The sequence below is a fragment of the Cheilinus undulatus genome, linkage group 12, assembly GCF_018320785.1.
Source record: "Cheilinus undulatus linkage group 12, ASM1832078v1, whole genome shotgun sequence".
Taxonomy (NCBI): domain Eukaryota; kingdom Metazoa; phylum Chordata; class Actinopteri; order Labriformes; family Labridae; genus Cheilinus; species Cheilinus undulatus.
This window is the reverse complement of record NC_054876.1, coordinates 25,553,189-25,575,121: the sequence shown is the minus strand read 5'-3', so window position 1 is coordinate 25,575,121 and position 21,933 is coordinate 25,553,189. Positions and strand designations below refer to the sequence as shown.

Here is a 21,933-nt window from a genome sequence, read left to right as displayed (position 1 = left end):
TGTTTCACACATCCATCTGGGAAAGCTTCAATAGGAAACGTTTGGGAAAAGGCAGAGGATTTGAAAAAAACTTGGAGTGTGATTGGATGAACGCTCTGTCACGTCTTTACGGGCCAATCAGAGCAACAAAACACATGACGTAGCCGCGTCGGAGGTGCGCGTGTGCAGCTACCTAGGAATAACGCAAACCATGGCGACTATACCATAGACATGTAAGTACTTGACTTTTGTCGTTTTTGAAAAGAAAAACAACTCACTGCTGTTCTTTGTTAATGAAAAAATGTCATCAAGTTCTGATAAAACTTATGCTTTAGCAGCGTCCACGCTAAGCTCTTCCGCCATAATTGTTCCCCCTCTTGATCCTGCTTGTTTACGTCACAACTCTGCAGTGCCTGAAAGTACTGCCCCTCGTCGCCGATTGGTCCTGTCACTTTCTAACCGGGCTCAAACAGTTCAGATGGGAGCTTTGCAAGATGGATTTGCCAGTGAAAAACAAGGAAAAGGGCGTATCCATCTGCTTTGCAAGGTTATGACATCCCTGATGAACAGAGGCATTTCCGTCCGTATTTTGGATGCATTTTAGCACTACGCCAGTATCAGACATGCTGACCTCTCCCGTCATAGGACAGCCTGTGTCCAGCTTAGGATTGAATGTTCAGTTATTAAGTCATTTAACCGATATGGGAGGAATTTCTACCATTTAATGAGAACTGGAGTTACATGCCACAGGATTTATAATGTCCTGTTTAAACTAAAGTAATCAAGGCCATAATTTCACTTCTTGATGACATAAAATCAAATTAAAGGTAAATAAAATTAGTTGACAATAGTTTGGCATTACAGATTTATTATAATGTGGGATTAAATCAGGCTTCAGATTGCACCGAGTTGCTCACCAAAGTAAGAAACAATGTCCGCGTTTGTGGTTGAGGGACAATTATGCAGAGAAAGTATTTGTTATCCTGAAAGCAGCTGTTTTAAACCCACTCAGAGGAAGAAGTTTGGTTCTACAAGGCAAAAACCTCTGGCCTTTGTGCAAAAAACTAGTCAGAGGTGTGGACAGGACAAGACTCACTGAGAGAGCAGAAGTGATGCTGCTGTGCGCTCTGCCTCTTTTTTTTTTAAGATGTTCCTTCCTGCTCTAAATGTTAAACTATGAATAATTTTCTTTGTCCTGGGAGTGGCAAAAACACAAGTAAGCTATAATTGTAGAAAAACAAACCTTGTCAAATTCTTGAGGCCCCCTTATGGACGAGGCCCCAGGCAATTGCCTACATTTGCTTAATGGTAAAACCGCCTATGGCCAGGAAGAACATTGAGTGTTTTCTACTCTTTTAGGGTTATGTTTCATGCTGATAAAACCTGCCTACATACAGACACCCACTTCATGTAAGCTTCCTCTATAAGTTCACTACCTTATATGATAAAAAAATAGCTACTTTAGTGATGATGTTTGTTCTGCCATCAGCATTTGATATCAAGTGTAAGGAATGCCTTAAAGAGCTTAGAGTGTATTGAACAAGGCACGCTTCATGGAAAATCAGATAGACATTCACGGGGCATGAACCAGCCCAAGAAAAAGCAGGAAAGAGTTTGTTGTAATCTTCTTTGCTGCCTCAAGGCAAAAAGCGGATATAAATTCTTCAAAGTTTGGGCTTTAGACTTAAACTTGTTTTTGCCAGATTCTGTGTGAGTGTATTAGCAGGGTGGCAGGTCTTTAGACATTTTTGAACCTCCAATCTCATCTTCTTTTGAGTCTCTCTCATCTCTGTCTCTCTCTGTGTCACGGTGGCCTCCGAGGAAGGACTCAAACTGACAGGCCACCGAGCAGCAGCTACTTGGCCGATCATCCCCCAGGCTGCTATGATCCGTACTGACAGAAAGGGAGAAAGAAAGAGCCAGAGAAAACTGGCAGAGAGGGAGGACTTAATGGCTTCACTAACAAAAGACTGAAACAGGCTCAGAGGACAGAAACATGCACTCTCTCTTTATCTTTGCACACTGTAAAAGCCAATAAACAGAAAATGAGTCTGTGTCTGAGATTGGGTGCTAATAGAGCGTATGATGGTGCCTTCAGGGCAGCTTTTAGTCTCTGACTGGGAGAGGGAATAATGGGAAGGAGGGGGGTTGTTAACATCCACATTTTCTATAATAAATCAGACTCTAATAAAAGACAACATAATAAGTGGTGCTTTTATCACTGCAATTATAAAGAGATGGAATCTTCTCTGTCATATATCTTGTCATCAATCAGTCAGCTCAATCTATCAGCTTGATAGATACTTGCACTGTGATTATATCTGATGATATGTAAGTGAAAGATTGTTTCTGTCAGTTCTGTCTGATTGCTAAATGTTAGAAAGCATCCTGAACCTCAAAAATAAAAATGTGCTCATGTTTTGCAGACTTGATGTTTTAAAGACCACAAAAGTATAGTTGAAACAGTTATTTTGAACTGTATTCTTTATTATACCGGAAGCCTATGGACGGATGCAAGATTGTAGTGATAAGGGAGTAACAACTAGAATTGGACAGTGACCTAGCAGCATTTTGCACCAACTGTAGATGTGCTAATGAGGACTGAGTTATGCCAAAGTAGTAGGAGTTACAAAAGTCGAATCGAGAGAAGATAAGGGTGTGAATAGATTATTTAGTTTGTAGGAATATTACAGCTGGGTAAATCATAAATAATTCATATATTGGCCTTAAATATCAGCAAAATGTACAAGTGTACCATCAGTTATAGGTGTTTGCGTAGGATTGCCACACACTAAAGGGGGCTCGACACGAGGCCTGAACATTTTAAATGAAGCCACAAATATAAAACAACTACCACACTGTCTATTTCACTGCATCTTATGAGAAAAATGAAGAATATTCATTCTCATTGTAAGATAATGTGATAAACATGTAAGTGTGATAAGTAAATAGATATTTAAGAGTCTATATTTGGAATAACTCACAGTTTTTTTATTAGGAATGCACCAGTACCAGCCCAAACACTGACCATCTTGAAAAAATGCAGCATGAACCATTGTCAGTAGCAAATGTTGTGTCCAATCAATTTAATGCAAACATCTTTGCACACTTAACTGCTGAATCTAAGAAGAGATGAAGAAATTGATTTTGACATTGGTATCTGTATCAGCACTATATTCATACTGGTTCATCTCTATCTTTTATCTTTGTCGTTTGTCATGTTTCACACAATATCTGTGTTCGCACCATAAAATAAATTTAGCATGTGACTGCAGTAGATGGTGTAAAAGTAAGGCAGTAAGCACCGCTTATTTGCATATATACAGTCATGTGTGTACGTCTTAGGCATGTAGGGCACTAAGGATTCATCATGGGGTCCAATGTGCCACAACCTGGGCCTGGAGAGGGGGTAGAAGGCGGCCAGAGTCAAGCTTGACACATGTCGACACGTGGGTCTCTGGACAGTGAAGGTCAAGCTTGACAGCATCAATTTTGTCCAGCCCTGGTAGTATGCCTGGAGACTTCTGGTGGCGGGCCCTCACAGCAAGATCAGGAGCTCATGGTAACCCTACTACCCACCCAGGTGGTACCCTAGGCCAGGGGTCTCCAAACTATTCAGCCCATGATCCCCAAAAATAATGGCAGCAGAGACTGGGCATCCCACTGTACAAGAAAGTGGTTGAACTACAGTTGAACACAGCTTTGCACTTTCAAGAACAAGGCATGTGCAGACTTACATTTAAAATATTATTTAAACACTACATTGATTTGAGCGTAAATCTCACCACATTGCCATGTTTTTATTGTAAATTTAATAACCTTTATGCATGAATGAGTGAAATATATAATTTTAAACCATTTGAAAATATTCATTGTTTTTGTAGGGCGTTACGTGACCCCTTCTCAGTGTCTCATGACCCCTTTGAGAACTTCGGGAACCACTGCCCAGGCCATGCTTACTCACTGCATCAACCCCTTACTCCACTCTAAAAGTGTGGACTTGGTATGTTTTTCAGCTTTCTATTTTCCCTGGTAAAATACAAGGACATCCAGAGCACAACCGAGGACAACGACAAAAGTCAAGTACTTACATGTCTATAGTCGCCATGTTTCGCGTTATTCCTCGTTAGCTGCGCATGTACAGCTCGATAGCAGCTACGTCATGAGTTTTGTTGAACTGACTGGCCCGTAGAGATGTGACAGACAGTATGTTTGTCCAATCACACACAGAGTTTTTTTTTTTTTAAATCCTCTGCCTTTTCCCAAACATTTCCTATTGAAGCTTCACACATCCATCTGGCGTGTCAGGTTATAAATGTTTCATTTTGTGATGTTTTTATTGCTCATGTTCATATTGCAACAATAACATATTTGCAGTTTGATGCAGCCTTAGGGAGAAGGACGACAGAGAAAGGGAGGTTGAAATAAAACACCAAGAGTGAATAAACAGAGTGGCTAACATGGAGGCTTGTTAGGGTGGAATTTCACACATTTTTTAAATAATTAAATCGTTAAGCACAAATGAAAACAGCCTTTGTTTCATTAACTGAATGTGATCGTACAGTAATGCATTAATACAGTAACAGTGGAATGTTAAGTGCTGTGTAAGTGTTCACAGGAAAAAGTCCAACTCTGCTTTGATGTGTCTGCATTTGGCCTAGATTTTGCTGTAGGTGTATGTAAGACTAGACTGCTAATATGCCTTCACACAAGAGCTGGTCTAATAGGCTACTAGTGTGTAAAACCCCCACACCCTTACAATGTTTGATCAGGGAGGGTTGTATCTGAGCATTTCTGTAAATTTCTGTAAATAAATTCCAGCAGTCACGCCTGCATACTGCTGCTCAGAGCTAAGATATGAGAGTGTTTGAAGATCTGTCTGTAGCTCTCCTTTGTTTAATTTGACACAACTATTTCTGTCGCCTTTCATGTGAACAACCAAATACATTGTGCAAAACCTTTCAGTCAGACAATATGCACTGCCTTCTCCATATCTAAACCAAATCAGCCTTCCGGTTCCCATTGAAGGTCCATTTAATTCCATATAATTGGGTACAAATGCAACGTCTCTTGACCATTATGGTACAGCTCAACTTTTGGCCTTTGTTAACCTTGCAGCAGCTTGCTGGAGGCTGCAGCAGGTGTCAAAGACAGCTTGCTCACACATGCATGAGTACGCACAGCAGCATGAAAACCCATACGTGCTGAGACACACACATTTGCAGCATTAGTTTACCTTGTAGCTATGGTCACACACAATTCAGCACATCGACAGATTTGCAAATGACACACTGAGTTGTCTTCTCTTCAAGCGAGGATGCATGAAAGGAAATTAACGCTCACAGGGTCAAATTCAACACTTAAGACTTGGTGAATTAATAGGATTGCTCTGATAACTTGTTTACTTCTTAACAGGAGAAGGAGGGATTAAAAAGAGAAGAAGCAGAGAGGGAAGGGAGAGATTACAGCTCGGAGGTGTGTTTTTTTTTTTGCATAGGGTTTGGTTTGCTCAAGGTTGAGGTTTTAGTTGTGGTGGCGGGGTTGGTTGGGGGTTGGGGGTTGGGTGTTGGTGTGTATTGCTTCGAGGCTCATTCATGCCACTAAAAAGAATATTAATTCAAATGTATATTTCTGTGCCTTTAGGGAGAGGAAGAAGGTGTCTGGGGAGACTTAGCCAGAGCAAGAGAAGGGTTTTTTAAGAGACACTGAAAAGCAGACAAGACATCCAGAGCAAGATCAAACTGCAGTTCTTTATTCCTTCTTCCAAATTCTGTTTGAAGCTGGATTTCTACGAGTACCTCCAGCGAATCCTCTGCTGCCTCAGCTCATAAAAAGCAGTGGGGAGCAAGGAGGAGGATGAGGGGGTTGGGGATGTTGCTAGGCTGGCTGGCTGGCTGGCTGTCGAATGTCAGATGGCATTGGATACACAAGGAGATGACTTCTCTGTATCTGCTCAGCGGAGAACTGGTCTGTGGCCAAATTAAAGGTTGTCCATTGAGAGAGTGTGTATGTGTTCATCCAGGCAGAAAAATGTAATGGGATCACGCTGTTTTTATAACTAAGCAGTAAAGGTTATATGTTCGGCTCATGACACCAAGCTGTGTTCAGTGCAGGCTTCTATTATGGTGTTGCAAGTTCTTTCATTTGAGGGTTTAAGTTTGTGACCCTATAAATATAAATAAAAATATGAGGGTTTTGGGTTTTTTTTACAACCCTTAAAGATCCTGTGTGTAAAGTAGTTTTAAATTGCAGTACATACAGTAACTACATTTTTTGCTGTTCTCAAAAACAGTCCAATTTGTAATACAGGAATCAAAAGTAGTCCATGGACTGCTGACTGATTTCATATTTTTCTAAAATATGCTTTGACACAACAGCACACAATATATTTCCTGTACTATAACAGAATGTTCCTATGCCACTGTCTGAGTTCACATTTTCAGGATGGAAAACTGGATGGAGAACTTACTTCCTCTTCCTGTTCTTGTTTGGCACTTCTCATTTTGAACCTCCCAGACCTATGACAACGAGAGTAGGAGGGTGGTCACTGGTTCCTGGGAAAATATTGAAGTGCCTTTTTCTAAAAGTGCAAAATCTGTGTATGGTCACATTGTATGGATGTTTTATGTTGATTTTTAACATTCTGGGGATCAGTTTCACTGAACATTGTTGTTTTATAAAGGCAGATCAGGTTATAGAGACTTGAGCAATTGCTTGGAATTAAAGGAGCTGCCTTAAGCTGGTTTAAATCATATCTTTCAGATAGATCTCAGTTTGTACATGTTTATGATAAGTCTTCTACATATACCAAAGCTGTGCCTCTGTCTGTCAAGATTCTTTGATTGGGCCTTTTCTTTTCACCCTATATATGCTTTTTCTGGGTAAATTATGAGAAACCATGCCTTAGATTAGATCAGGATCCCCTGACTGGCTCATGGTTCATCCGTGCTGCCGGCAAAGTGGAACAGACCGCCCCTACAAGACCTTTTAGCCATTTAGCCATTTAGCAACACAGTAATTAAACACTTACCAAACAGATACGTCCTCCTCTATCCTTCGCTGCTGCTGGTTTTCTTCCCCCCTCTCTCCAAACTATCAGGATCAGACTCTGGGTGTAACACGTACGCCCATATATCAAAATTCGCCATATTTTACTCAGTCGGACCGGTTCATTCAAAGTTTTCAACTAATAGCATAACAACATTAGCCACATTGGGGGGGCGGGCACAAAACATTGAGTCCTGCTGCCGGCCAGCCTCTGGAAAATCGGTCAGTCGGAGGAAAGCAGGTCTGTGGAGCAAGGGGTGTTAAAGAGACAGCAGCGAAAACTAAGTGTTTTAGAAGGAGGTTAAAATAAGGGTTTTTCAGGATGCCAGTGTGAGAAACATGAGGAGTTTTTTGAGCTGTAAACCATGTAAAGCTACTACGTGGGTATCAGAGATATATCTGATGGCCACTCTCAAAAAATGTTCTTTGAGAGTGACCCAAAAATTGGATTAAACTTCTGTTTATGGTGAGGGTAACGGCTGGGATACCAAAAGGTTAAATGTTAAAAGCTTGATCTGCAAAACCTGATTAAAAAAAGGCTTCATAATGCTGTTAAGCAGTCTGCTTGCAGTAAAAAAGCTTGTTCTCTGTGAAATCACTCGAATGCAGCAAGCGTAGCTTATGTAGGTCAGTTAGCTGCATATGTAACTAAAATAGCTATGTAAGTAATGTAGCTAACAAAGCCAGCATAGCCAAAGATAACCTCAGAAAGCAGCTACGTAATGTATGTAAAGTTAGCTTTAGCTACAGTAACTAAAGCTAACATTGCTTAAGCTAATTTAGCTACACAGCCAACATAGCTAAAGCTAAACACACAAAACAGCTATGAAAGCTACATGTCTACGTTATCTATGTAGGTTTGTTAAGGCACATGTTGCTAAAGTTAACTTAGCTACATTGGCTTATGTACTAATGTTAATTATGTAGGCAGAGTAGTTATGTTAGCTTTAGCTAAACTAACATTGCAAAAGCGAGCCACTCTTTGTGTAACTACTTCTGAAGCTGGTCTTTACATAACTTAATCCCGGATTAGACCCCTGACTTTTTCTCTATTTTATTCATGAAATGTTTCCTAGTCTGTAATGTTTGCGATGTGGTTATTTCATGAATGTAACTGCCAGACATTGTTTATGAATAGTTCAGAAATGTCTCAGAGAGGCATTTTCTAATAATGTAACTGCCTTAGATGGCATGAGCCTGACATCTAGCACCACTGAGAGAAATCTCTGAGTTTGATTCAGTCATATGTCCTTGTTTTACCATTGAAACGTAGCAATAATTAGGCCATCTTGTCTCAAGGAGTCACAAAAATTGCTCTAAATCATTGTTTGAGTAAAAATTGCTATACAAAAAAGTTGTGACTTCAGTGTTCCAGGTTTCATGACAACAACTTCAGTGGCCTGACCAAAGTAATACAACTCTCAAACTGATGTCAGACTACACCAATTTTTTGTCTGTTAAGATTGTTCTTTTGTCAGATTTTGGTGATCACAGAGCCATAGAATAGTGCCATGACTCAACCAACAGACATGACCGACTACATATGGCACAGTCCAGCTACTCTTAAGTGAAGAGAGTATGATGCTCATTTATAATCATGTCACTCAAGTGTTATGTTTTAACTACTACTAAAAAGATTGTTTTATGGTTCATTCTTGGAGAACGTGTGGCTTATTGGTCCTCACATTAAAAAATTTGAACTCGTCCTCCAGTTTATTTTTCCTGCTCTCTCTTATGATGTGGAGCTTCCATTTTATGATCTCTACCCATACTGTAAATTCCTCTAATTTGCTGCCACATATCACTATTTTACAAACCATTTTATTTCGGAAAAGGAATAAAGTTTGACAAGACTAACTATCTGCCTTAGTGGGTACATTGGACAAACTTGGCAATTACCAGAACATGAACTTAGCTTTTATGCATCCCTTTTCTGCTCTGTTTCTGACTTTCACTCTTCTTGGTCTTCTAGCTGAATTCTCTCGTCCGTCTGGCTCCAAAGAGTGGAAGGAATAAGGTCAAGGAGGATTTCAGCCAATCCTGTTAGAGACTGCTGATTTATTTCGTGGTTAATGGCAGAAGAGTCCTTGCTCGAAGCTGCTGTCCTGTGTTGTTCTAGACAGAGAAGATTGGCACGTACACTAATTTGTACAGTGAAGTCAGCATTGGCCCTCAGGCTGCATGTTGGCAGATGATGTGCTGGCGTTTTATCCAAGCTTCTGTGAAACTGGCATTCAGATGCAGCTTTGCTGTAGAGCTGGCACCTAAAGAAAGATATTCCATCAGTCATGTGTTTAAGACTGATATGATAGCTTTTTAAGTTCAAATAAGGATACAATGCTAAAATAAACCCACAATACATTACCTGCACAACTGGGTTCACAATACAGTTTTACCCCGATTTCATGGCTGCAATTTTTTACAAAGAAAAGATCAAAGACAATTTGTAATGAAATATGTTTCTTTTATTTACAATCTTTTAAAACTGGAACACAAAAATTTCCTTGTCCATATTTTTCTTCATAATTACAAGCAACATTTTTGATTTTGCAGTTTTATGGTTGCTGATCACCTGACACGCCAGATGGATGTGTGATTGGATGAATATTCCGTCACAATCAGGGCAACAAAACACGTCACGTAGCTGCGTCGGAGGTGCGCATGTAGCTACCAAGGACTAGCACGGACCATGGCGACTATAGACATGCCAGAACACGACTTTGGTCATTAATAAACAACTCACTGCTGTTCTTTGTTCTTCTTTTAATGAAGAAATGTTGTCAAGTTCTGATTAAACTTGTGCTTTAGCAGTATCCACGCTAATGTCTTCCGCAATAATTGCACTGCCCTCTTGTTGCTGCTTGCTTTGTCACAACTCTGACGCGCCTGACAGTACTTACCTTCGTCGCTGATTGGTCCTGTCACTTTCTATCCGGGCCCAAATGGTTCAGATGGGAGCTTTGCAAGATGGATTCACCAGTGAGAAACACGGAAACCGGCGTATCCATCTGCTTTGCAAGGTTAGGTTGCTGATGGATCAGTGAATATTTTCTTCTTATAAAAAGTGACACTGATGAGTGCTACTACTTCAGCTATTTGTGTCAGTTATGAGAAGCCAAAACCAGCACCCTCTGCTGGTTGAAAACAGCATTGAAATATATATTTTTATCAAATTGATGTAAATCTTCTGTATTTGGCTCACTCCCAAAACACCTCTTGCTCCTACCACTTGCAGTGCCTAAAAAAGTATTCAGCCCCTTGGATGTTTTTCCCTTCTATTGATTTTATAAATGAGTTTTGGTAAATATAATTTTGGCTTTTTTGACAAATAAATTTACAAAAAAACCCCTTTTTAATGTCAAAGTCAAAACAAACTTCTACAAAGTAATGTCAATTAAATACAAATATGAATTGTCGATAAGTAATTACTTAATTATTCACCCCTTTCAAGTCAACATTTAGTAGATGAACCTCTGACTGCATTTACAGCTCTCAGTCTGTGTGTATAGGTTGATCAGGCATGAACAGCCCTTCTCAAGTCCAGCCACTAAGGTTACGTTCACACTGCCTTAATGGCCTTAATGCTCAATTCTGATCTTTTCTCAGATCTTATTTTTTGTTTGCCTGTTCACACTGCAGTCAACTTCCAAAAGATCAGATATGTATCTGATTTAGAACCACATTCAGAGTGGCCTGATTCGGATTCAGAAAGGTCAGGTTCAATGTGACTTGTGCTGTTCACACTGTCAAAAAGAAAAAAGAATCAGATACGAGTCACATGTGAGCAAAAAAGTCAGATTCAGGTCACTTTTGACTGCAGTGTGAACGTAGCCTAATTCTCTTTTGGATTGAGGTCTAGGCTTTGACTTGGCCACTCCAAAACGTTCACCGTGCTGTCTATAAAACAATTTCTATGTAGCTTTCACTGTATGCGCTAGGTCATTGTCTTGATGGAAAATAAATCTTCTTCCAAGCCATAGTTCTCTTGAAGACTAAATAAGATCGTCCACCAGGATTTTCCTACATTTTGCAAGTTTAATTTTACCCTCTACCTTTATAAGCCGTCTAGGGCTGGCTGCTGAGAAGAATCCCCACAGCATGATGATACCACCACTGCTTCACAGTTGGGTGTGTTTGTGTTGATTTGAAGTGTTTGGTGTCCTTCAAACATGGTGTCCTGCCTTATGGCCAAAAAGCACCATTTTGGTCTCATCAGACCAAAGAACCGTCTTCCATTTTACCATGTACTCTCCTACATGCCTTTTGGCGAACTCTAGTCAAGATTTAATATGAGTTTTCTTAAACAGTGGCTTTCTCTTTGCCACTCTACAATAAAGCTTTAACTGGAGAAGAGCCCAGGAAGCAGTTGTTGTATGCACAGTCTCTCCCATCTCATCTGTTGAAGCTTGTAACTCCTTCAGAGTAGTCATCGGTGTCTTGGTGGCCTCTCTCTCTAGTCTCTTTCATGCAGTCACTCAGTTTGTAAGGATGGCCTGATCATGACATTTTGCAGATTCCCTTAAAAACCGAAAGTTATGTGGATTATCCCAGAATGCCTTGTAAATCATCTGCAAGATTTGAAATTTATGAAAATGATCTAATATCATCACATCATTTTTTAGTTCAAAGGAGAGTAGAAACTTAGACTTGGCATCTGTTTACATAAATGCTGCGGACAACTATGCCGTGTCAGGAACTTGAAGGGTCATCCCATTCAGTAGGGGAAGATTTCACCTCTGCCTGTTCTAACTCTGTATCAAGGGGCAAGGGAAAAAGTAAAACCAAGCAGTAGGAGTAAAAGGTAGGAAAGGGTCTGAACCTTTGTGATGATATGATTGTGTTGCATTGTAATTTAACGCGCTAGTTCAGCTAGACAACACTTAAGTGAAACCACTGACATCATAGCAACAAGGACCTTTAAGTAGGTGCTACAGTTTTACTAAGTTGCAAAGCCTTGATTTGAATTGGTGTACTATTTTTATCATTACAAGAGCTAAATATAAGCTAGCAATTGTCATGTAAAGGTGGCTGTCTAAATATTCTAGGTAAAATGACAAAGCATGCAGTGTAACGGTTACAAATAATTTAATTTACAACCACATTAATTTTGTCCAGTCACAAATAATAAGGAAATGCTGTTTTTAAGGACTATATCTCTTTTCCTGGGCTGTTGCCAGTGCTGTCAGTATGCTGTTTTAGAGTAAGGTGAACCAAAGGGGAAACCTGTAGTATAGGTGAGTTCATAAGGTCACAGCTTTAGAGAGGAGATGGTTTGGGTCATGGGAGGAGAGGGAGGAAGTGGATGGAGGCTATTTGGAGACTAACACTAATCTGGTTAGTGTGGTTTCCTCCCTCTCTCCTTTCTAACTTTCCTATCACCACTTCAGCTACACTGGTAACATCTATCATCCACCCAACAGACCCTTAAACTTTGGGTGTATAGAGTATAGCTTTTATATGTTATAACCTGTTATCGCTTTGTGTGTATTTATGCCAGTTCCTTATTTGCCAAACTCTTTTGAGTTGAGTGTTTTCTGGCAAAGTTGGTGAAAGACCAAAGTTGCCTCACAGTATTGCTTTAGTATAAAATGCTTCCTGAATCAATTAAATGAAAGACTAAGTCTTCTTTTTCCACTGTTGTGTTGTACCAGTGATGGCATTCAACAGGAGGACAAGGCCTCCAGGGCAGCTCAGACAACAAGCCTGAACAGACGGAAAACTACTCTGTCATCCTCTGGTTCTCGTTTCCCTTGAGTGTTTCACCTTGTCTTTGACTGTTTATGTATCCTTGTGTGTTTCTACCATCCTGTGCTCTTCACATTTGCTGTCAGCTCTGTGTAAAGGGAAGGTCATATATTCTCTTATGTTTCCTGTTTTTTAGAGGACATCTTGGCTCTGAGTCAAGTCATGGTTGTCACATCAGGGGAAGTTTTTAGAGGAGATGTTTTGGGGGAGTGTTGGACCATTAGTCAGCCTAAATCAGCAGCATTTTTTCATCAACCTTTAACCTGCCAGTCATATGCCTTTACATTTAATTTAATATGATGTCTGAAAATAAAGAAAAGTACCTTAGATGATTGTTTTAATCTCAAAATGCTTTTATTTGCTAGAGCTGGCCAACAATCAGGCTAAAGTTTTAATATTTAGTCATTTCAAACCAGGTTGTAATCATGACAAATATAGTTTGTGGTTAAAGATTTACATTTGGTATGCAAAAGATGGTTTAAGTAGATGCTTTGAACTTTACTACACTATCATTAAGGGCTTAAACCATAGACTGGAACGTGGATGCTGTCTCTGTGAAATCCCCCACTGGTTTCTGAAATGGAGCACTGAAGCCCAATGGTAGTGGTCGCCACATTGGAAGTGCTGTCTCAGGGTTGCCAGTAGCCTGGTGGTTAGGACCCATGCCCCATGCACAGAGCCCATTGTTCAGATGGTTTTTAGATTAGTTCAGTTCTGATGGCCCCAGCTGTTGAGTACCATCAGGCTGAGACTTATCAGCTACCTGCATGATGCAGACATAACGAGAAAGGAAGGAGAAATGCTCAAAGCTGGATTTATTGGCAGTAAATTTATTTAACATCACATGCTACATTTTCTAAAATTGCATAGACTTGAGTGTGATTTGGTCATTTTCACCTGGAGAGTGGTGAGTAAGAGATGAGAGGTCTTTGAACTGTATCCATGCACTTGTGTGTAGACAGCAGTGAGCATGCGAGCAGGAGACAGACCTGCTAGTCTCTTGGGCCTTTTCCACTATGACTTTTTGCCGCGTCCATCCAAACCAAGCCGTGCTGATGTACTTTTTCATCAATAGTCTAGCTGCAACCACAATGATCCTGCTCTGGAGCAGGGCCTAAGTACAGGCACTCCATCTCCAAACATGTTGTGGTGACATCACAGCGTTTTGTCATCACTTTGGGACGCCTGGTAGACGTGTCAAAGTAGCAACTGTTTCGACAAACCCTAAAATATTTGCTGGATTACCAACAGAGGGAGAAGAAAGATTGACTCAAAATGCTGTGACATCAGCTCTACTCTAGATGTGCACTCAAACGGATACCTGAGTTATGGTGGAAAAGCAAATCCCCTGCTGCGCTGGGCTGCCATGACGATTCAAACCAAGTAGAGCCAAGTCACTCAATGTAATGGAAAAGCCCCTTATATTGTTGTAAAAGTATCTACCCACCATGAGGTGCAGACCTTAACCCACCAAACGGAAAAAATGACCTTTATTTGGTGCATGGCTGGTGTGGATATTAGACCCTGGTTTGGGTCTTTATAGTTTCTTTCTTCTAGCTTTGAGCACAAAAACTGACTTATTTCAAAGAAATATGTAACCCATGGGAGTTAGTTGTATGCAAAACTGAAAAAAGATGCAATACATATTCCATGTTGAATAATGGACACCGAAAGGTTCAATGTTGTTTGGACAATTGTTGCATCCCTTTCATGTGTAAACCATGGTAGACATGATCCAATAAGACCCTTTTAAATTGGGCTGTAGAGATGTTTATTTCTGATGTCAGAATGGGCATTTAGATAAGGGTATTAATGTGTATTTGTTAGTATTCAGAGCCAGCCTCAAGTGGACACTGAAGGTACTGCATTTTCGTAAAAACCTGGCTTCCTTTTAGAGGTTGCCACTTGGCTTTAACTAATTACAATGATGAATTCTTACTATTCGTTTCACATTTTGTAATTATTACATTATAAAAATGATTGCAGGAGACCAGGAACCACTCTGAGTTGTATCTTTGACGTTTCAGTCCCAAATCCAAAGTGATCAGTCAGCAAAGACAGAAAACAAAAATGCAGCATAGACTCACATTTGTGAAAGCTAGACACCAAAGAATACTCAATAATATGTTGGATAAACATGCTTACCATTATTGAGTTTAGAAATTTTCTAAAAAATATTTCTATGACAATAGACTGAACAAACTGGACAATGTTTTAAAAGAAACAACCAGTCTGAAAAATAGAGTGACTAAATGTGTGCAGCCACATTTCAGTTCAGATGTGACAAAAGCAGTCTAAAAATACATATTAATGCAAACTGAATTATGATTATTTTGAGATGCTTTGCTTTTTTCTCCTCTCATTTTACCTCTCATTGTAAAAATCTTCAAACAACAGTCAAAATCCCAGTTTTCAGTCTTTTCAAATGATTTCAACATCCAGACTTGCACCAAAGGATCCTGAGGACACAGGGATGTTTGTGGCGTTTGTGTTTCCTTCACTTTGCAAGAATTTATACAACTGAGGGAGAACTTTGTGTTTTCATATGAATTATGAGGTCAGTCTTGGCCAGAGCCGGGCATTTTCTGGCCCAGTGTCCTCCATTTGGATACCAAGTCAGATTGCCCCACATTCCTGCTGTGGATTTGTCCCTCAGCAGCAGAAAGTCCACAGGATGATTTCACCCCACAGACACTCTTTTAAAAAATGAGGGAGAGAGGAAAACCTCCCCTGGTTGTCTGTGTTCGCTGTGTCAGCAACAGGCGTGGCAGCGCCAATAAGAGCGGGAAAAAGAGAGAAAGCGAAAGAGAGAGAGGCTAAAAGAGGGTTACAGTAAGGAAGTAAAGGAAGGGGGTAACATTAGCAGACTGTTCAGCAGAAACTGAACAGAAAATGTGAAGAGGAATATATGTGAAGAGAAAAATGTGATAGTGATCGAAGTACTGAATGAGATTTAAAAAAAGACAGAAACTGGACTTCCTGCTCCTTTGGGTCACCCTACTTCTTTGTCCCTGTTGCTAGGACACCATCGCTATGTGTCCTGGGTCAAAAGAGGGGGAGCATATAAAAAGCCTCAATGATGTACAGTGTTTCCCTCTTTTATTCTCAAAGTTACACAGATAATCAACCATTACTCTCAATTATACTGTCAGCTGTACAGTTTTATTCACACAGACGCAGGAAAGAGTTGTGCTTTTTTTTTTTTTGGTGTGTGTGAAGATGTAAAGTGACTTGCTGATGAGATGTTAAGTTTCTGCACTGCTTGCATTAGAGCAAGCTAGAAATTAGATTTTGAGAGGATTTGATTAATATGTTGGTTTATTTCAATTTTGTTAATACTTCCTTTTCTGTCTTACTCTGGTCAATTTATATGTATTAATATAGATGTTATCAAATGTCTTTGTGTTTTTGTATGGATCATGTACTAAAGGTAAAATACGGTATATGTTAATGGTGGGACAAACTATCTATACAACATTATACTAAAACTTTTTTTTGTGTGTCACTATAATGGGATCACTGGTTCCAGATGGTAATATTTTGATTTAAAAAAATCAGCAGAGATTAATCCTGCACTTGACTTGTAAGAGGCATTTTTATTTCTCAGCACATTAGGCATCATGAAATGATAATATATTGTTTTCTCACAATCAGTACTTTAGTTATCACAGAACCGCTGTAATCATAGGCCATGACTCTAGTCTTGAATTGCATGAATCCCATTGCATCCTACGCAGTTATACGGATACCAACTCTGCTTTTGACGCTGTGGACCACTCTATACTACCACACATCAATTTCCTGAGAGGGGGTTTGGAGTCAGACAGCTCATCAACATTTAAAGCTACAGACATAGAAACAGCTCGTTCTGAGCAGGGCTGGAACAACTGGGTTTTTTTAGACATGCAAAAATCCAATACTGGAGTGTTTTTTTCAGCAACAAACTTTACAGACATGTTTTGGGGACCTCTGAGACCAATATAAACTTGTCTTAAAAGGGTAAAATATATGACCTTTAACAATGTGTTCTCTGAGTCCTGTGCTGTTAGGCATAGGGTGCCACATGGGTCTATACTGGGTCCTCTGCTGTTTACACTTTATTTGACATCTTCGGGTTGAAATTCTGTGCTCATTTGGGATTGATTTTTATTGGAATTCAGATGATGTACAAATGTGTATGTCAGTAGTCCTGCAACGGGGCTTCTAAACACATAAACTTGTTTCCTGCTTCTAAGCCAGACTTAGACTAGATTAAGCTAGACTTAATCATCAGTTTAATAATTTACCTCTGTCTTTGGTTGACTATCTCATGTTGCAAAGACAGAGTTAAGGATCTAGGTGTGCTTTTTGATCAGACCCTTTTGTTTGGTTTTCATGTAAAAGAGGTGACAGACTTTTTCAACTCAGAAATCTCACCTCAATTTGATCGCTTCTATTGTTTCATGATGCTGATGTCCTTATTCACAATTTTTTTGTCACAATTAGATTATTGTAATATCCCTCAGTCAGGTTTGCCCAAAAAAGAGCAGTTGGTATAGAAGGCAGCAGCTCAGGTTTGACCAGAGCGAGTAAATAGAGGTTAGAGCAGGTTAGAGCAGACTTTAAGGTGCTGCTGCTAACTTATACAATAGTGAATGGCTTTGCACCATCATGCTTGTCTGATCAGGTGAACCCATACTTTACTGCGCCTGCTTTTGCGCTTCCAGGGGACTGGGCTTTCAAGTGTTGTGGAAGGCTTTCTGCTTTACACCCATGAACTTTTGATCCACGTGCTAAACCAACGTTACTTTATTTCCATCCCAAATGTAAAAGAGGAGGTGCTCTAGGAACTACATGGTGTCAGATCCACCCGGCCTCTTCGATGGCTGCGTCTGGCCCATGTATTTACAACACAAGAACATCAAGTCTGACACACTTGAGATAAGAACTTAAATAATTGAGTATAGGTCTGCTTGATTTTAACAAAAATCATAATCACAACCATTTTTGATTGCTAATGAGATCACAATTATGTAACATGATTACTCACTGATTTGAAAGCATCAGCCTACCATTCATTATTGAACTTTCACTGTCTTAAACACATTACTACACATTACTGGAACAGGAGTATCTTACAGTAAACATCTCAGAAAGTAGTGAAATCAGTCAGGTGTGGTATGAATAACTGTGAACTAATGTGTTCACATAGTGACTGTAATCTGTTCAACTAAATCTAGCCAGGAGAAATTTACAGCTTCTTCTTGAGCTGTTTTTTAGCTGCATTCCCTCTTTAACCATATGACTCTTCAGTCTTTTCCATGTTTCCCTCAGTTCTTCCTGCCCCTCTCTAGACCCTCAGCCCATTCTAGTTAGGACTGTGTGTCATTGTTTGGTCCTTTTTGTTTGCAGGCTTTATTTGGCCATTGTTGGCCACTTTGTTGGCCTCTGACTGCCATTCAGCAGGTTTCTGATGAACTTAGTGCTACTGCAGGGCAGAAAAACAGAAAGATGAACATAAACTAACAAAAGACCTTCATTAGCTTTTATTCTCCCTGAGATCAGGAAAATGTTGATCCTTCTGTAAATTCCTTCCATGAGGTTTGTCCCTGGGATGGGCAGTTTGACGCTCATAAAACAGGAATGAAGATGCAATTGGGGTGTGTGTGTCCTGTTTTTAGCTCCAATAAAGATTAGACTGAGTGTATCTGGTAAATGAGAGGGTTCTGACTGTTCTTGGCTAATTACAGTGAACTTTTTTTTTCTCCAATACACACACAAACACTTGCCCCTTCAGTGGCTGCACTGACACATTCAGATGAGATGAAAGCCATCTGCTGAGATAGACAAAGGGAGTGTTTCCAGAGTCTGTGTACGCTGGGTCTGCTTTGTCAACTCCAGTGCTGTGTCATGTGTTGGCCCATGTTTGCTTTTTGTAAATGCTTCCAAATGCGGGACTGTCAGTGCCCCGTTAGCCCCCCCCACCCTGGTGTGTGTGTTTACTGTCATGACTCCCACATGTAAAGTTGTTCCAACACAGTTAAACAGTGTTTATGATCCAGAGAGCTGATGCTGGTGTACACATAAAGGTCTTTACAATATAGAAGAGATGTAAAAAAATGATGTTTCCATTGCATTTTTTGTTTGTTTTTATATTATCATTGAAAATTTTATTTAAAGGGCCCTGATCAGGCATTTTTATTCTGTGTTCTTTACTTCATCAAATGACATAGATATGACTTAACACACTGCAAAGCAAACAGCTGTGAAGTTTAAGACACTCTTTAAAATTTGCACCAATATTTAGAAGCGGCATCAAGTTTAAGCACTAAATTGTGTCTTTGGTATTAGTATCCATTTCCTCCTTTATATCTGTCAGTGTTTAAGTGCTTATGACAGTGATTGGCTGGTGTACAGAGCTGGTGGGATTTATGACTGAGCTATTTGACTGCAGGTTTGTGTGTCAGCCTGTAGTTATCCCACCAGCAGGGATATTTATACAAGTGGCGGCAATTAGCATGTGATTGAGAGGTATGTAGAAACTGTGGGTGAGCACATATGCATGTGTGTTGTTACATTTAGTCTTTTGAATTCAAGTGCATTCTGGAGAATATGTCTGTTTTCACTGTGCTGATTATAGAAGCAAAGTATGTGGCAAATATAACTGCATCTGAAATCACCTGAATCTGTAGTTTTTGATTACGGTTGTTTTTAATTTAAAGGCATCATCTTTGATGTTCAGAGTCTAAAAATGGAAATCAATTTTACCATTTTAGGAATAAAAAAATACAAGGGCTTATCTCTGTAGTAGAGCAGGAGCCAGTTTACAGAGGCTATTTTTAACTAACCTGTCAAATAAGGCAAAAAATACCAACAAAAACAAAAAAAAATTTGAAAATGAAATTAATACAATTAAAAATGCATGCTGTTTAAATAAATCGAAACAAAATTTGGAAATATATACTTGGGCAAATAGATATAAAATGTCCTAGGTTTTGTCTGGTTTTTGCTGTAAACTAAAATACCTCAAAAATCGTTGAATGAATGGCCTTGAAATTTGCTTAAGACATAGTAAGTCATTTTTAGTAGAAAAAAACCAAACAAAAAAGAGACAGGAGCTTCATTGATTCTCAGATTTGTTCACTTGAGGTAAATATATCAAATGCTAGGTGTATAGCAAACTATTTAATACATTTTCCCTGGAAATCTATGAATGAATGCCTTAAACTCACTAGAACCTGGCTTCCATTTGTTATGCATTTTTGATCCTTCCTACTTATTTGGGATTAGACAGACCTGGTACGTATAATAGCTAAACATTGTATTTCAAGAACAAGTGGTTTTCAAAAAAATGGATGTACTCATATGAGGACAGTCGGTCTATTTTACTGTATAACAGTTACACCATTGTGTAACACAGTATGGGCAATTCTACCAAATTGGTGCAAAAATAAAGTTGTAAATATATATAATATTTAGGGAATAAAAGTATTTATTCCCTAAATATTATCTATCCCTACGTACTGATAAAAACTAAGCAAGTACAAAATATCTTAAAAAGCTTTTTAGATTTGAATTAAATCTACATACAGAATATTAATACATATATATGAATTTTTTTAGTTAATGCCATATTGTTTTTAACCTTTTTTTTCTACCTTGAACAGTATTGGGTAATGAGTTAGTGTAGAACATTTTGGTTGTAATGGAAGCCATCTTGAACAGACACCGATAACTGTAATTTTCTTTTGTGACCACAAGATGACAGACAAAGTGTCCATGAATGAGGTCAACAGGTCTATGTTGAGCAAACTTAAGAGTAATGGTACAGGGCACCCATCATGTCCTCATATGAGGATGCTGGGATGGAGGAGTTTAAAACAAATGACGAAATAAAGACCATTTTTCTTCACTATCATTGTGCTAACACTATTGACCAAACATTAATATGTAAAACACTGAAAGATAGCCAGTGACATAAAATTATAGGTGGTGATGTCAATCATGGGTTTCTGAAGAGGAGTTTTGAAGGCACTGGTAATGCCATCTGCAGTAACTTTTGCCTCTTTAAGGGTTAATATAATTAATACAAATAAATAATTTGAAGTTTATTTCTACTGTCAAAAGGAGCATTTTAATATTGATCTGTATGGGACTTGTAAGCCTTTTTCAGCCGGCCTGAAGTGGAATTTTAAGAACTACAATTTTTGTACACTTCTGCTTTAGCTTCTTTTTCACAACTTGTGGTTCCTTCTTGCGGCAAACCAGCTCAACAACGTGCTAATCGCTAATTTAGCCTGGTTAGAATGTTAGCATGCTCCCAGCCTGGTTGTGGTTAGGAAGTTGTGTTTATGTTTGGGTGTTTTCTGACATAAAGGTAACAGTATAAGAATGTGTTTTTAATTCAACCCTGTTTATTATGGTCATGTGTGTGTTTGCTCACACCATCCAGGAGACTCATTTTTGATACGAGTAAGCTGCAAGGCTGTCTTCAACCTCTTGGCAGCAGTTTGGACTGATGACATGTTTACAATACCATCAGCCAGCTCGCCCCAGGAAGGTGACGAGATAAAATACAACTCTAAGCTGTTTTCCCCCTCCTCTCCTTGTCTCTGCCAATCCCTCACTCTCTCTTTTGAATCTCTATAATGACGTTATGGCTGTTGCATCCAATTCAAACTTACACAGTCTTGGGCTGGACCTCTGTTATAACAAACCATTAAAACTGACTTTGTGTTTGTGTGCAGTGAAAAAACAATCTCACAAAGTATTTCTCAAGTCGATTCAAGAATTAAGATGACTTATGCTGCATATAGAGGCTGAAACATCAACCCTTTTATAAGCTTGAGAGCACAGTATGATGAGGTTTTAGTTTAGACTAAATGTTACCGGACATCACTGAGCTTTTTTCTCTGCTCTCCAGCTGTGTTAGCGTATCATATTACAGGCAGATGATGGAGCTAAAATGTGGGTCTGTTACAGGATCTACATTCATGGCCAGATTTGACCTTAATCACCAATATACACTTCTCTTTGGGCACAGGAAGAGCGATGAAACAGTAAATGCTGTTCGTCAGTGTGCATCGACCCAGTGTGCTTCCTGTGCAGCTGACTGAGCAGAATGGACAGACGAAGGGCAACTTACCATGGCAATGGCAGCGCCTGAAAGTAGCCATCCACACT

At 39.4% G+C, this 21,933-nt stretch overlaps 1 protein-coding gene across 3 annotated transcripts in view; it reads left to right on the top strand.

The window, feature by feature from the left end:
- Nucleotides 1–21,933, top strand: part of LOC121518787 (rho GTPase-activating protein 26-like) — a 132,159-nt gene that overhangs the window by 25,791 nt on the left and 84,435 nt on the right. The window contains exon 2 of one of the 3 annotated variants that reach the window (XM_041801389.1): nucleotides 21,794–21,918. The exons of the other annotated variants lie outside the window; for them this stretch is intronic. Within the exon in view, the coding sequence (XP_041657323.1) occupies nucleotides 21,897–21,918 (22 nt within the window). The 5' untranslated portion in view covers nucleotides 21,794–21,896. The remainder of the gene's footprint in view (nucleotides 1–21,793; nucleotides 21,919–21,933) is intronic. 3 annotated transcript variants of the gene reach the window in all.